General features: G+C 37.5%; 1 protein-coding gene across 1 annotated transcript; it reads left to right on the forward strand.

Moving 5' to 3' along the window:
• Positions 1–1,850: 1,850 nt before the first annotated feature.
• Positions 1,851–14,468, forward strand: LOC102205573 (scavenger receptor cysteine-rich type 1 protein M130-like). The gene is made up of 17 exons (XM_005745548.1): positions 1,851–1,961; positions 2,986–3,063; positions 3,376–3,402; positions 3,505–3,816; positions 5,209–5,499; positions 5,611–5,925; positions 6,006–6,296; positions 7,696–8,010; positions 8,223–8,522; positions 9,034–9,333; positions 10,329–10,643; positions 11,223–11,531; positions 11,626–11,919; positions 12,007–12,342; positions 12,431–12,538; positions 13,496–13,580; positions 13,708–14,468. Exons 2-17 carry the CDS (start codon positions 3,012–3,014, stop codon positions 13,853–13,855), a joined length of 3,798 nt encoding a protein of 1,265 aa, XP_005745605.1. The 5' UTR covers positions 1,851–1,961; positions 2,986–3,011; the 3' UTR covers positions 13,856–14,468.
• Positions 14,469–15,440: the final 972 nt, after the last annotated feature.

Consider the following 15,440-nt stretch of genomic DNA (forward strand, 5'->3'; position numbering starts at 1 on the left):
TGGGAACGCCTTGGTATTCCCCCGGACAAGCTGGAGGAGGTGGCTGGGGAGAGGGAGGTCTGGGCCTCTTTGCTTAGGCTGCTGCCCCCGCGACCCGACCCCGGACAAAGCGGATGACGATGGATGGATGGATGGACTTTATTCCCACACATCCGACTGAAGATGCTAAACTCTGGTTTTGAAGTATAAAGAAATGAATGGACAGTGTTATAGAAATACACACATGAATTTTAAAGTAATAAACCTACTATGTGACTTCATTTTATGCAATATGTGAAAACATAAGCATAGACTTTGGCCACAAGTCTAAGCACAACCACAAACCAAACAAAGCTGAAATATTTGGCCAGTCATCCACCCATTTTCTTAGCTATCACCAGTCTGTTGCAAAACGAATTAAGAGAGACAGAAAACCATTCTCACAAACACACCTATAGTCAATTTACAATTAACAGTTAACTTAACATGCATGTCTTTGAACTGTGGGAGAAGACCAGAGTACCTCTAGAGAGGACACAAAGGAACATGCAAACTTCAAGATTCAAACCCATAAGTTTATTGCTGTGAGGGGACAATGATAACCTTTGCTAACCACATTGGATTTTTCTGTCTGACAAAAATTTATTCACAGTATATCATAGGATATACAAAAATAAGTCAGTGTGGAAAAGCTCACTGTAGCATCCACAAGTGCAGGTTAAAGCACTGCCATGCTAAGAAGAAGTCATCTATGAACAGTCTTATCTTGGTCAAAGCTCAATTAAAATAGACTAAGACAAAGTGGAATATTGGTCTTTGGTCAAAGGAATCAAAATTTTAAATTATTTTTGGAAAACATGGACAACACGTCCTCCAGACTAAAGAACAGAGGGACCATCCAGCTTGTTATGAACATTTAGTTCAAAAGCCCGCATCCCTGATGGTACAGGTTGCATTAGAGCCTATGGAATTGGCAGCTTGCAATGGAAACTCACCATCCGTGCAGTGAAAAGTAAACACTAGGTTTTAGAGCAACATATGCTCCCACCTAGACAATGTCTTTTTCAGGTAAGGCCTTGCATATGCCAGTGAAACACTGCTAAACGGCACGCTGCAACTATTACAACAGCATTGCTTCACTGCAGAAGAGTCCACATGCTGAACTACCTGAAACTACCTGAAAACATTTGAAACACACCATGAAATGAAAACTATAAAGATGACTCATGACTGTTGAGCAGCTAAAATCCTATCAGACAAGAATGGGACAACTACTCATCTCCTCTTATTGCTCAATAGTTGCTCACGTCTCAAAAAAGCAGATAGGGCCATTTTTTTGTAGGATCCCCTCTTCTTTGAACAAAAGTATGTAAATGGCAACACACTGGAAACAAACCATCAACTTTCTTCTCAATATTTGACATTTTCCTTGTTAAAATGTTGTTTTCTTTCAGGAAAGCAAATATGAAGGAAAAGTTAGGAATACATTGAGAAACATAGGCTGGAAAAAGAGGAAGTTAAGATAATGTGACGGAAATTGCTCTGTGTGACAACAGATAACAAAATCAGCCAAAATCAACTTAAATGCTGAATGGACAAATTAATTAGGAAATAGCAAGTAAAGAATGAACACAGCGTTCTTAGAAAACAACAAAACAATTTATCGAAAGGTCATTTTAAAGCAATGATTAGTCATCAATTTCTTATTAATCTGACTAACTAAAGTAATATATGCTTTTAGTATTTACAACAAAAGAAGAACAGATTTATAAGACTGACTGAGACTCAGAGTTTCACAACAGGAAGTGCTTTGCATACCCAATCCCAGATGAGAACGCCTTGAATAATAAAATACAGGACAAGAACTGGGTCTGAACAGTTTAGTGAAGGAACAAACTTCAGCAAGTTGAGATCTGGTACCTCAAACCAGAGTTATTCTTCATTATACTGATGAACAAAACCTACAATAATCTATTTTAAAGGTAAGAACATTATTTGCAAAATATATTCAAATAGCTTATTTAAAGTTTAAAGTTTGGTTCATCTAACATAACAAAATACTTCTTTCTTATGCTGTGTTAGATGTACAGAGAGGAGAATAGAGATATCCTGCACAATAATCCAGGTTCAGAATATCACACTGCAAGCACAAAGTGCCAAATCAGCATTAATATATGATATATATGAAAATTGAAATTCCACTAACATGTGTAAAAGTTATTGTGATACTAAAAACAACTATAATTAAGCTGTATATTCAAGTCAAATATCTGAAATCAGCTTTTCTCTTGAGGCTTCCTAAGAGAATCTGTGATGTAGAATTTTTTATTTTTTTTATTTAAAAAAAGGTTGTTTGCACATGAGTTCATCCTGCTTAGTGGAATTAAATAAAAGGATTGTTGCAACATGTACAAATGAAAGATGAAAGCACTGCTGTGAATGATAACCAGAGGTGGGAGGAGGCAGGTGAAGAGGGTGGTCAGTGGTCAAGTTCACCAATCGATATTTCACAAAAATCATCCCTGTGATCTCTATTTCCCAGTTATCTATGTTGCGTGCAAAACTAATTCTTACTGTTATAACTCTTTTCCAGCATAATGTTAAATTGTTGTTTCTCTTTCTGCTCAATTTCACACCTGTTTTTTTTTAAATAGTAATGTAGGCTTTGTGTAAAAAACAAAATCCCCTCTCATCATCTCCCCTTTAATGATTGATCAAAATGTCAACATGGATCCAGTTTGCAGTCCAAGTCCAGGTGGTCCCTTTTGATTCATAACAATTACTGGATATGTTCATGGGGCTTTAATCCTTAGGGTATTTCAAACATGAGCAAGTTAGTTTAAATTTTGATTTCATTTTAACAGTGTTCTAGAGATTGTGAATTTAAAAGGTAAGAGGACTATATGATCACCTTCTGGATATAAAAAAGGAAGGCTTTAAAAAGCTTTTCTAAACACAGGAGGAGAGGTAAAGCCACTGTTTTAATTTTACAAAAATATTTTACAGCATTTGATCAACACTGAAGACCAAATATGATCCCCATTTCGGATGAAAAACGACATTTTGTTTTTTGCTTGTCTCTTGGTAAGTTACTGGAGGTTTTTTTCTCAGTCTGACTTCTTGTGTTTTTTCTTAAGTGGACATAGTTTGATTGCTTGTTAACATCATAAGTGACCAATGGGAGTTTTAGTGTCTGCACTGAAATACCCCTGGATGACTGAACGTGTTAAATATTCCTGGATCAATTAGAAAATATTCCAGACTGTTCCATATTTATAATATATTTCACATATTATAGCTATGACTGCAGTATAGGCTGTTAACTGAAGGATATATCTAGATTTACATATCAGGCCTGTCAGGCTTAATCACATCATTTTGCTGTTTCTGCTGCAGGCCTCTTGAGTTTTCTACAGTTTACTGGTCAGTAAGTAACACACAAATATTAAAAAAAAAATTGTAATGGCTTTATGGCCAAGGTGACACATTGTGCATCCTTTGTGGTTTTGTTTTTCTCATATCCAGAATGTGAGAAAATGAGGCTGGTCGGACCTTCGCGTTGCTCTGGTAGAGTGGAGATCTTCTACCAAGACAGTTGGGGAACTGTCTGTGATGATCAGTGGAGCATGGCCAATGCTGAGGTGGTGTGTCGAGAGCTGAGCTGTGGGGCAGCTATGGAGGCCAAAAAAGGTGCTTTCTTTGGACAAGGAAAAGATGAGATCTGGTTGGATGATGTACAGTGTGTTGGCCATGAGTCTTCCATCCTTAAGTGTCAACACAGACCGTTTGGGCAAAATAACTGTGGCCATAGTGAAGATGCAGGAGTGGTCTGTTCAGGTAAGCCTAAATAATGTTTGACTTCAGATGTGAGGTTTAACTTTATCAAATAGCATTTTCTCAAAGAAGATGTTTGTGTATTTGTTTTTCCTTATACACATGTATTAAGAACTTTACTTTAGCTTCAAAAATAATATTGTTTTGATGAATTCAACATGTTTACATATGATTTTTTTTTAAAGATGAAACAAGCAACACATGAAATGTTACACTAGTTGAGAAGGTGGATTTTGTCATTCTCGGACAATCTGGCTGTTTCCACTATTCTCTGATTTTTCTGCTAAGCTAAGCAAGCACTGTACTAACCATTATCATTACCACTGACAGCAGTCACGTAGAATTCCTTCATATGAGCAAGGTGTCAGCTCAGCAAAACCCCCAAATGTCCCTCTCCATGAAATGTGGAACTGTAGTTGAAATTGAGAAATACTGCACAAGTAAAAAAAACAGCTAACACAGCACTTATGTTAGTCTGCGGCATTATAGTATCTCCTGTTTTAAGTTCCTCTGTGATTATATTTCTGTGAAACAAAAATATAACTGATAAAACTGAATTTTACATATTGCTGTAGAAACCATCATAACCCTGTATAAATTGTAACATCCAATCATGTGTTCATGTGTTTGGTATTGAAATACAGACAGCTATCTGTGTATATTATAGAGAAGATTCATTTATTTGCACAAAATATGAGTACAGATTTTATCACACGATCACAAACATCCATTTTTAGTCTTTTGTTCTTGCCATGTCCAACTAAAGAGGTAATAATGTTTTCCTCCAATTTTTTGGACTACTGAAGTAGTTCACACCAGGAATTTGATATTTAATAGATTTATTATGTGTTGATACTTGCTATAAAGATTTAAAGGTTGTGAAGGCCTACATTTAAAGCATATTTTACAGTGTGCAATGTAACATGTACAATATATGCATTCATATACACAAGACTATAATGATATATAATAATAATAATAGTACTAATAATAACATATACATTAATATACACAAAATAAATATTTCTAATCTTTATTACAAACATTTATTTTTGCCCTTAATGTCTAGTGAAAGTGTCAAATGAAAACAGGTAAATTAACAATTTGGCTTACTGGGAAGTACACGTATACCCATTACTGATCACTGATTACTAAGCAAATCAGCTTAAACAAGCAAGATAAACCTGTCTGATGGTGATAGCTGACTCCAGTTTTGATTCTGGCCTTAACCAACCAGCTCGTGGCCAAGAAGGCTTTAAAATTAGCAAGCTAACTTAACAAAAAAACTTCCATCCATCCATCCATCCATCCATATTATTTAACACCGACTTACCTCTTAGTTTTATATTTAAGAGATATTCGTTATTACATTTTTTTTATTAACATCATTTACAGAAAATGTGCGGTTTACAAATGGAACCACTCGTTGTAATGGCAGAGCGGAAGTCTACCATGAAGGTCAGTGGAAAAAAGTTTGCAGTGACTGGGGCAAAGAAGCAGCTCAGGTGGTGTGCCGAGAGGGCGGCTGCGGTGATCCTCTCCCTCAGACCGAAACACCCTATTTTGGAGAAGCACGTGACCTCACCGCAGTCAAAACCATCTGCTCTGGAAATGAGACCTCTGTCTCACAGTGCTCAGTTCTAAAAGTCAATGAAAGTTGTGAAGATGCTACTGTTGTCTGTGGAAGTAAGTCACATTTGTGCCCACAAAACTATCACTAATTTGTTGTAAACTGACACTGTTAGACTGTCCCCTTGCTGAATAAACTTACCCTCAACATTTTTTTTAACCCAACAGACAGTCAACCCATTCGGCTTGTGAATGGGACTAATCGCTGCTCTGGTAGAGTGGAAATCTACTATAATTCACAATGGGGAACAGTCTGTGATGACAGATGGGGGATGCAAGAAGCAACTGTGGCATGTCGAGAGATGAACTGTGGCAATGCTCTCTCAGTCAAGTACAAGGCTTACTTTGGGAGAGGCCAGGATCAGGTTTGGTTGGATGATATTGAGTGCACTGGTCATGAGAAGTCCCTTGCTCAATGTCCTCACAGAGGTTTTGGTGAACATGACTGTGACCACAATGAAGATGCTGGTCTCGTGTGCTCAGGTAACACAGGCTCTATTCTGTTTGTTGCTCAAAACTGAGTTTTAAAGAAATTCTTAACAACACCAAATTTTGCTTTGCAGAAACAGTCAGATTGATAAATGGGACTGATGGTTGTTCTGGCAGACTGGAAGTTTTCCATGACGGCCGATGGGGGAAACTTTGTAATAATAACTGGGGCCTTAAAGAAACTACAGTTGTGTGTAAGGAGCTCAACTGTGGAGTGCCAATAAAATCCCAAAACAACTTCTTTTTTGGTGACAGCTCACTGCGAGGGTTCAGAAGTACATGCACTGGTAATGTGAGCACTATCAGCCAATGTCAACTGCAAGAACACATGGGATCATGTACAGGTGTTTCTCTCGCATGTGCAGGTAAGAGACTAAAGATACAGATAAATTGTGCCACCATTTTCCAAGGATAGCAAGCGTCATGTTTGATTATTTAAGAAGAATAGCTTTTGTCCATTATCTTTTTTTTTACTAATTGTTTACCAGTAAATTAAATTAAAGGTTCGAGGCTCATCAGAAATAATTAATCTACCAACCCAGTGGTAGACACTGACAAGTTAAAGATAACATAATGGTTTCTAGTTATGCATTTAGTAATTTATAAAGGCAAAGGTCATTTGTATTATAAGAAAATATTGAGTGAATAAGAATAGTAGGGAACAGTATAAATGTGGACGTGGCCCAGGTGGATACAAAGTATAACTTTGGATGGATACAAAGTATAACTTTGTATCCATCCAACTTCCATCGCTGAGCAATTCCTGAAACTTTGATGTAACGTGGATGTGGCCCAGGTGGATACAAAGTATAACTTTGGATGGATACAACTTTGTATCCATCCAAAGTTATACTTTGTATCCATCCAAAGTTATACTTTGTATCCACCTGGGCCACATCCACGTTACATCAAAGTTTCAGGAATTGCTCAGCGATGGAAGTTCATGCCATGAAGCTCCTAGCACACAGTTGTTGTGCTGACTTTAATGCTAGAGGTCTGGAACAGTTATTAAGTCAGCAGAACACATTAAACTATCCTACAACACTATCCTAGCTAATATAACCCTTGGGGTTCATGTGTGGACACTCAGCAAACCTACAGTGGGCTGCCTACATGGGACCACACTGTGGTCAGAACATGTGCCATGTCTCCTCCCATGCCCAAACCAGGAATATTTGCTTTTTAGCAAAACATATAAACCACTACCCTTTGGAGTCACTTGCTCTCAAAGAGAAAAAAGTTCAGATCCTATCAAACAAGTTTGTCTGTCTCTATAAACACATCTAGAGTGAAAAGAAGTGAGTGAAGAAGAAATGGTCAATGCATTATGGGCAACTTCCAGCAGCCCAGGTCTACTGCAACATAACTAAAGAGCATTTAGGCTTACCTGATCTAGCCGTAACTATAACGTTTAACAAAATAGGAAAGCTTTTAGTCCAATCTTAAAAACAGATAGGGTGTCTGTCTCTTGAATCCAAACTGGGAGCTGGTTCCACAGGAGAAAGGGGGCAGAAAGCTGAAGACTCTGCCTCCCATTCTACTTTTAAATATCCTAGAAATCACAAATAAGCCAGTAGTCTGAGGGAGAAGTGCTTTATTGGGCGGGTATTGTACTATGAGGTCTTTAACATAAGAGGGTCCCTCATTATTCAAAATGAATAATGAGTCTGTTTTTTACAATATGCATGTAACTGCATGTAGCTTAATAGAATCAATTGGAAAGTTTGTAATATTTATTGGTAATGCCTTAATGTGTGCCCTCAGGTCAACCACCACTAAGGCTTGTGAACGGCACTGACCGATGCTCTGGCCGAGTGGAGATTCTGCATGACGGCCAGTGGGGAACAGTGTGTGATGATGAATGGGACTTCAGAGAGGCTGAGGTGGTGTGCAGAGCCATGGACTGTGGAACACCTCAGACAGCAAAATCCAGTGCCTTCTTTGGTGAAGGCCAAGGAGTGATCTGGCTTGATGATGTCAACTGTCTAGGTAACGAGACGTCACTTGTGCACTGCAGACGTTCCTCCTTTGGAGAAAATAACTGCGGTCATGGTGAAGATGCAGGAGTGATTTGTTCAGGTACAAACTGTTGATGTTTCATTTCATACAATGCCTTCTTTTTACTTTTAGATGTTACTTTGTTTTGTTTTTTCTGATTAGCATTTTATTATAAATTATACTGTAGTTATTTCTACAACACTAATAAGAATATCACATGGATTTCAATGAATTCACTTTTTCTTTCATATGAACACCAGCTCATTGCTGATTTTCTCCTCTTTGCTTTGTAGCTACCATTCGACTAATCAATGGGACTGACATGTGCTCAGGAAGGGTGGAGGTCCACCATGGTGAACACTGGTCACCAGCACTTAATGTCAACTGGGGGAGGAATGAAGCTACAGTGGTGTGCAGAGAGATGAATTGTGGAGATCCTGTCAAGATGTCAGGGTCATTTGGTCAAGGTGGAGATCTGAGAGGGTACGAGATCCATTGTAATGGTAGAGAGACCTCTCTCACACAGTGCTCATTTAGAGACTATAGCAGATCTGCCACGAACCGTGTTGAAGAAGCCTCTGTGGTATGCTCAGGTAAGACTTTATGTCAAATTAAATTAGAGTTTCAAAATGTAAGTGAATCAATGATAGCCTTCTTAAAAATATTAAATATAAGTGGTTCCAATTAATGTGTTGATGCAAACAACCAGACAGATATTTTTTCATAGTTGAAACCCATGTGTTGATGCATCTGGTACCAATACCAAAATCATGGTCGCTATGTTCAGACATGTGAGCTATACCTGAGCATGTACTCTAAGAAGGTCACTAGGATCAGGCAAGCCAACGTACACACAGATGTATAAGCACACAAAATAATTAGCCTGCAACTTTGTAAAGCAACAATGAAATACATAGTTATCTCATCTGTTCAGATGATTAACCTCCTCTTCAAACAGCAGGTGTAAGTATCATGAATTCAGACGCACAGACACTGAAACTTAACAAAGGCTAAGACAATGTAAACAGGATTTAGTGTTTCTGTTTCTGACCTGACCCCTAAGTTGGATTTCACGTACATTAATTTGAAAACAATGATTTTCAGGTAACGTGAGATTAAATGGTGGATCCACTCGTTGCGATGGAAGAGTAGAATATTTTGATCAAAACCAGTGGGGGACTGTGTGTGCTGAATCCTGGGACATGAATGATGCAACAGTGGTGTGCAAACAGTTGGATTGTGGGAGGCCCCATAAGCTTCTTCAGCTTGGCCCTGGTACAGGACAGACCTGGAATGATCAAATTGAATGCAATGGAAGAGAGTCTACATTGACTCAGTGTCCACAAAGACCATATCCAGACAGGACTTGCAACAACACTGTATTGGCTGGTGTTTTCTGCACAGGTAAGAGAAAAGCATACAATAAAGCCTGTGAAACTATGTGAAATGTCAATAAAAACAGAATTCAGAAATGTGAGAATCTTATAAATCCATGGTTGATTCACAATAGAACCTAGAAAACACCAAAATTTGACATTCTTCTGGAAAAGCATTGATGACTATGAAATTAGCAGCTTACAAATCTGGAAAGAATCAAAATGCTGCATATAAGTTTTAAAGCAACATGTGTTTCCATGCAAGATGATGTTTATATCTGGGAACGCTTTGAGCAGTTGGAAATATAGCAAATATTTTTCTTACATTTTGTCAGTTGAAATATTTGATTTTTTTTCCCATGGTTCTATTGTGAATAAAATATTTTCTTACTGAATTCTGTTTTCACTTAGATTTTAAACAGTGTCCCAACTTTAGGAATTAGATTTGTACAAAAAATGCCAGAATGTAATGTCGGCAGCTCTTCTGAATTTAAATAATGTACAATATATCCCAAAAGGCTGACTCTGTTCATTTGCACGTAGCGTTTTCAGTGGGAGAAACATTTCGTCACTCATCCAAGTGACTTCTTCAGTCTCAGCAGACTGCAGGTCTCCTCAGCCTTATAAACAGAACATGATGAGGTCCATTCCTTGATCATTAATATTTGATCAGTGGTTGTTGATCAACGGTCATGACAATTTGCTTTTTAATTATCAAAGAATTGACCTCGCAGCTCATTGTTCAGTTGTGCTGGTTTCAGTTATTATGCAATGTACTGTTTATAAGACTGGGGAAACCTGCAGTCAGCTGAGACTGAAGAAGTCACTTGGATGAGTAACGAAATGTTTCTCCCTCTGAAAACGTTACGTCCAGATGAACAGAATAAACCTTTTGGGATTTACTTAGCTGGATGATTGAGCATGCATCAAGACAGTGTACAATATACCTAAACACATCACAGTTATTTTGTTGATTATTCTTCCACACCTGTGGCTACATTTTTGGTTTACTTGACTTCACAGGAAGCTTGGCTATCCGGGTGGCTAACAGTAACGATGAGTGCTCTGGAAGAGTGGAGGTACGTCATGGCGAGCAGTGGCACACAGTGTGTGACACGGACTGGACTCTAAGTAAAGCTCAAGCAGTTTGCGAGACGCTGGAGTGTGGACGTGCCATGAATGCTCCTGGTGCTGCTTTTCACGGCCCAGGCAGTGGACCAGTGGTGGAGGCTAGCTCTTCATGCTTTGATAATGTGACATCTCTTCAGCAATGCTCAGTCAAAGGTTTTACAAGAGCAACCTGCGGGCATGAACATGATGCTGGTGTTCTCTGTGCAGGTAAAGACTTTTATCATTGTGTGTTCAAAATTCTCAGATATTTTTTCCTAACATCAAAGACAGTATAAAAGACGAATGTAGCTCCAAGTGTCACCAACTGGTTTGTGAAGTCCTATTATGGAGCCTTGAGATGACTCTTTTTTCGTAGTCACCATCTTGGTGTTTTAAACTAGAGGTGATGAGAAACAGGCTGTTTGAACTGGGAAACCACATGCTAATGACATAATTGTAGCTAATGTAATTACCGGATTTGACCAAGTAATGTGTTACATTATCGCGTTACTGGGAAATGTAATGTGATTACAGTTATTTTGAAACCCGTTAAATGAACAGCACTGCTTATCTTACTCTATAGATTAAAAAGCAAAATGTAAAACATATTAAAATGTTAAAGTGACTTTTTATTTTCAATCAAAGTCACTAATAAACTATATAATATAAGTAATATTATACTTCAGTATTTTGTTATTAGTTGAAAAAGTCTGTATATGAGCTATATGATTCATGTATTAATACAAAAATATTATTTTAAGGACTTTCCTTTGCACTTGTATTCACTCTTTCTGCTCTGTTATGCAGCACAAGTCCAGTTGGTGGGTGGCTCAGGTGAATGCTCCGGCAGAGTGGAGGTCTTCTATAAAGGACAGTGGGGAACTGTGTGTGATGACGATTGGGAAATGAGCGATGCCGATGTAGTATGCAGACAGCTTGGTTGCGGTCATGCCGTTTCAGCACCTGCAAGTGCCCATTTTGGTAGAGGCAGTGGCCCTATATGGCTGGATAACGTGGAATGCTCAGGCCAAGAGTCTGCACTTTCACACTGTTCACATCCTGGTTTTGGACAAAATAACTGTGGGCATGGTGAAGATGCCAGTGTTATCTGCTTAGGTAAGAGACATAGCTCATTTTGAACTAACAAATGATCTCATTGCTTGTAAGAATACCGTGTTGGCAGTTACACAACATTAATTTTCTCTTTTAGGTGCTCTGCAGAAGCCTGAAATCACGATCAACCCTGGGGTAGAGGTAAACTGGGGTGACAAAGTTGAAATTACCTGCACGCTAGTAACAGAACACATGGGCGGTACATTTCTCCTGAAAAAAACCCAAGGGTCATTTCAAATGGAGAAATTCTCAGATCAAGCTTCTGCAACCTTTGTCTTCCCTAAAGTGGACTTTAGTCAGAAGGGTTCATACTACTGTGAATATCAAAAGAAAATGGCCAATCAAATCATCTACTATCCTCAAGGAATTCCTGCTGACCTCTCTGTTGTAGGTCAGTGAATATCATGCACAGTTTTTGTATACTTGTTGGAAATTTGACTATTTCTAATATATATTTATATATTTATATTGTTTGCAGTTAAACTGGAAAAACCCAGCATCTCCCTGGTGTCCCCCCATGCAATGGTGGTCTACAGTCCCGACAAAGTATCAGTCACCCGAGGCAGCACCTTCTCCGTCACTTGCTCTATTCATTCCATTTACTCTAGAGGTTTCTTCAGTTTGACAAATTTAAACACGAACAATACCGAAACAATGTCAGCATTTGGCTACTCAGTCTTATACCTGGCCACTTTTGAGCTCCCTTCAGTAGATTTTAAAGACCAAGGATCGTATACGTGTCACTACAGCGTTAACATCTCTGCAATGTCCTTCTCTTCTGCTCCTTCAAGGAAACTTTATATCTCCGTTACCTGTAAGATCTGAAATTGAAAACAATAAATATATATTACTTTATATATTATTTATATGGTTATTGTTACTAACTATTTTTATTCCTACAGCACCCTCATCTTCTTCAGTTGTCGCAGCTGTTGTGGGTGTGCTAGTAGTTTTGCTACTCCTCGTGGTTATTATTTTCCTGGTCTGGAGAAGGAAGTGGGGGGTTTCTGGTAAGAAACAGTTTTTATAACTCCATTATCCTCTTTTTTATGATACATATTGTCTTTGAAAGTGCTCTAAACTATTTTGATGTTATCAATGGACAAATCTACTATGCATAACGTATGAGGTGGCACTTGTAGAGATGAATGTACTTATTATTATTTAGGTATTTTAAAGCAACTTTGGAGTCCTTGTTTTGATTTTATAAACACCAGCATTATTCTCTGGTAAACCCACTGAAAATCTTTCAATTGAGCAGTGCTCAGTCACATCAAACTGGTTAAGGAACTACTTTACTACTAAACCTTTTCAACTTTATTTCAGAAAATTCACTAAATTGTACCTTTGGGATTAATAACTCATAAAAAGTTATAATATCAACAATACCTTCACTTTTCTCAATCACATCTGTAAGGCAGAAAACTGTGAGAAGAGTACGCAAAGTGAAACACTGAAAAGACACACACAGCTTACTTTTTGTGATTTAAATATCGACATGGCTTAACATGTCATATTTTGTAGTTTAGCTGAGGTTGTAGTTAGATCATTTTAAGATCTGATAAAGACTGGATTATTTCCATTATGTCTTGACAAGTAAAACCTTTGAACTAAAAGAAGGTGCACTTTCTTTTTCACATGACTGTAAGTGGCAATATGTTGGCTGTCTCACCTTCATCATTTGTTAGAGATATTTATATTTACCGTACTTTCCAGACCAGTTGGTGTGATATGCATAACTCCTGAGAGTGAATTTACACTGAAACAACAGAATCTCATAACCAGTGCATTGTTGCTCACTGTCTTCTTGAGGTGTAACTGAGCAACTGATTACACTGTTATCAACTTTATTTCTTTATAATGTCAGTGTTGATCCTCAGCAGCACCTTGAATCAGTTCATTGGTTCACTCCAATGTTAAAAAAAAAAGGACTGCTAACGTTATGGTGATGTTTGCTCCATTTTCAGAAGTCATTGTTCAGTTTAGTAACAGATTTGGAGCAGCAATAAAACAAGAAATGGAGGACAAAACCACTGTAGCCCTTGATGAAAGGTAAGGGGAAAAAATGAAACATGCATTTCAAACATGCACAAATATTTTGAATTTAAGAAAGTTTAAAAAATATATGATATGATATGATTATAATTGCCAATTTTGTGCTCTTTGTTCTCTCCTTCAGAGAGAGGAATAACCAACTGTATGAGCCATGCACTCCCAGCCCAGAACAGAGTAAAACTGATGCAGATACTGATAGCAATGCTGAGAGAGCACCCGAAGACCTGGCTGGAAAAGTGTGTTATGAGCTTGAACCTCTTGTTGTTTCATGATAACATGTATGAAAACATAACCTCAGTAATGTGGTTTTAGTAAATATAAAGAGGAGTATAACAGTAGGCTAAAAAGCAGAACTTTAGTGAAATATTTGCAAAAAGTTTCATTTCTCTTTTGACATCTAAACCACATCCATAGTGATGTTGCAATGACCTACTCTGAACCATAGTTTTCAACGCAAAAGCAAAGTGACTACCAAACTATTTCAGATCAGCAAAATAAACACTTTCATTCTGTGTGAAGTTGCTCTTTAGGACTGTTTAAGGATTGTCGGTTTTTTAAAATTCTTTTTTCAACAAATAATTCATAAATCTTCAGACTTTGTTTCATTAAACCTGAGCTGTTTCCAGTCTTTTAAGAGAACTTTAAATGATTTGTTTAAAATAACATGTATGCTTATCCTGTCAGAGTATTCCTCTTTCATGCAAAAGTCTTTTTCACGTGTTTTTATTTGGTAATTTTTGTCTTCACTGAGTGATTCTCACACTTCAAGGTTCAAGGACTTTTACGAAGATGCCTATTATGAATATCTTGTTTGACTTTAACACTGACTATATTTCATGATGAGTTGCTTTTTCTTTCTTAATCTTTTCTGGTATAAGAATAAATATGTACTTCATATACAACATGGGTCATTTGTTATACATGGGCCATTTGCACATCATAATTTAATTATCATAATCACAGATTAAATATATACTTTATAGAGGTCCTTCAAGTATCAAAGAGTATCAAAACTGACTATATCAATAGTGTATCATTAGTCGATACTGGAAAAATATATAACTTACACATTTCATTAAATGTAAATATTTAGGTTGTACATAACTTTTGTGTAAAATTCTCATTGTAATTTAAAAATATCTCAGTAAACCTTTGGTCAAAATACATTTATAGATTAAATAAGATACATAAAGTACAATATATTTAGATTAACAAAATTTAAAGTGCCAAATGGAGAAGTCTGAAGAAGTCACTTGGATAAGTGACGAAATATTTCTCCCACTGAAAATGCCTCGGTATTTACTGGGATTTACTTACCTGGATGATTGAGCATGCATCAAGACATTTTGGATTTTAGTTTTTAAAGAACATTTTTTTTATTTTGCAATTTTTTTAATGGTGTTTATTCCTGTTTTCCTTCTCTGGGAATAAACCTTTACTGATTGGACCTGCTGAGTCTGTGCCCTGGGTTCTGATTCGCTTGCTCCCCCCTTGTGTTAAAGAACCTCCTGGTGTGACATTTAGGCCCACCAGCTTTAGTGTCTACGTACACACTGTACTACCAAGTATTCAGTCACCTGTCCAAATCATTGAATTCAGGTGTTTCAAACACTTCCATGGCCACAGGTGAATAAAATCAAGCACCTAGGAATGCACATTGCTTCTACAAAGATTTGTGAAAGAACGGGTGTGAATGAGCTCGGTGCAACAAGTCCATTCATGGAATTTCCTCACTACTAAATATTCCATTCAACTGCTAGTGGTATTATAACAAAGTGGAAGTGATTACAGCAATTAAATTAGGCCATATAAAATCAGAGAGTGTGGTCAGTGGATGCTGAAGTGCACAGAGGTCCC

The sequence above is a fragment of the Pundamilia nyererei genome, unplaced genomic scaffold (assembly GCF_000239375.1).
Source record: "Pundamilia nyererei isolate P.nyererei 1_Seehausen unplaced genomic scaffold, PunNye1.0 scaffold00161, whole genome shotgun sequence".
In the NCBI taxonomy this organism is placed as follows: Eukaryota; Metazoa; Chordata; class Actinopteri; order Cichliformes; family Cichlidae; genus Pundamilia; species Pundamilia nyererei.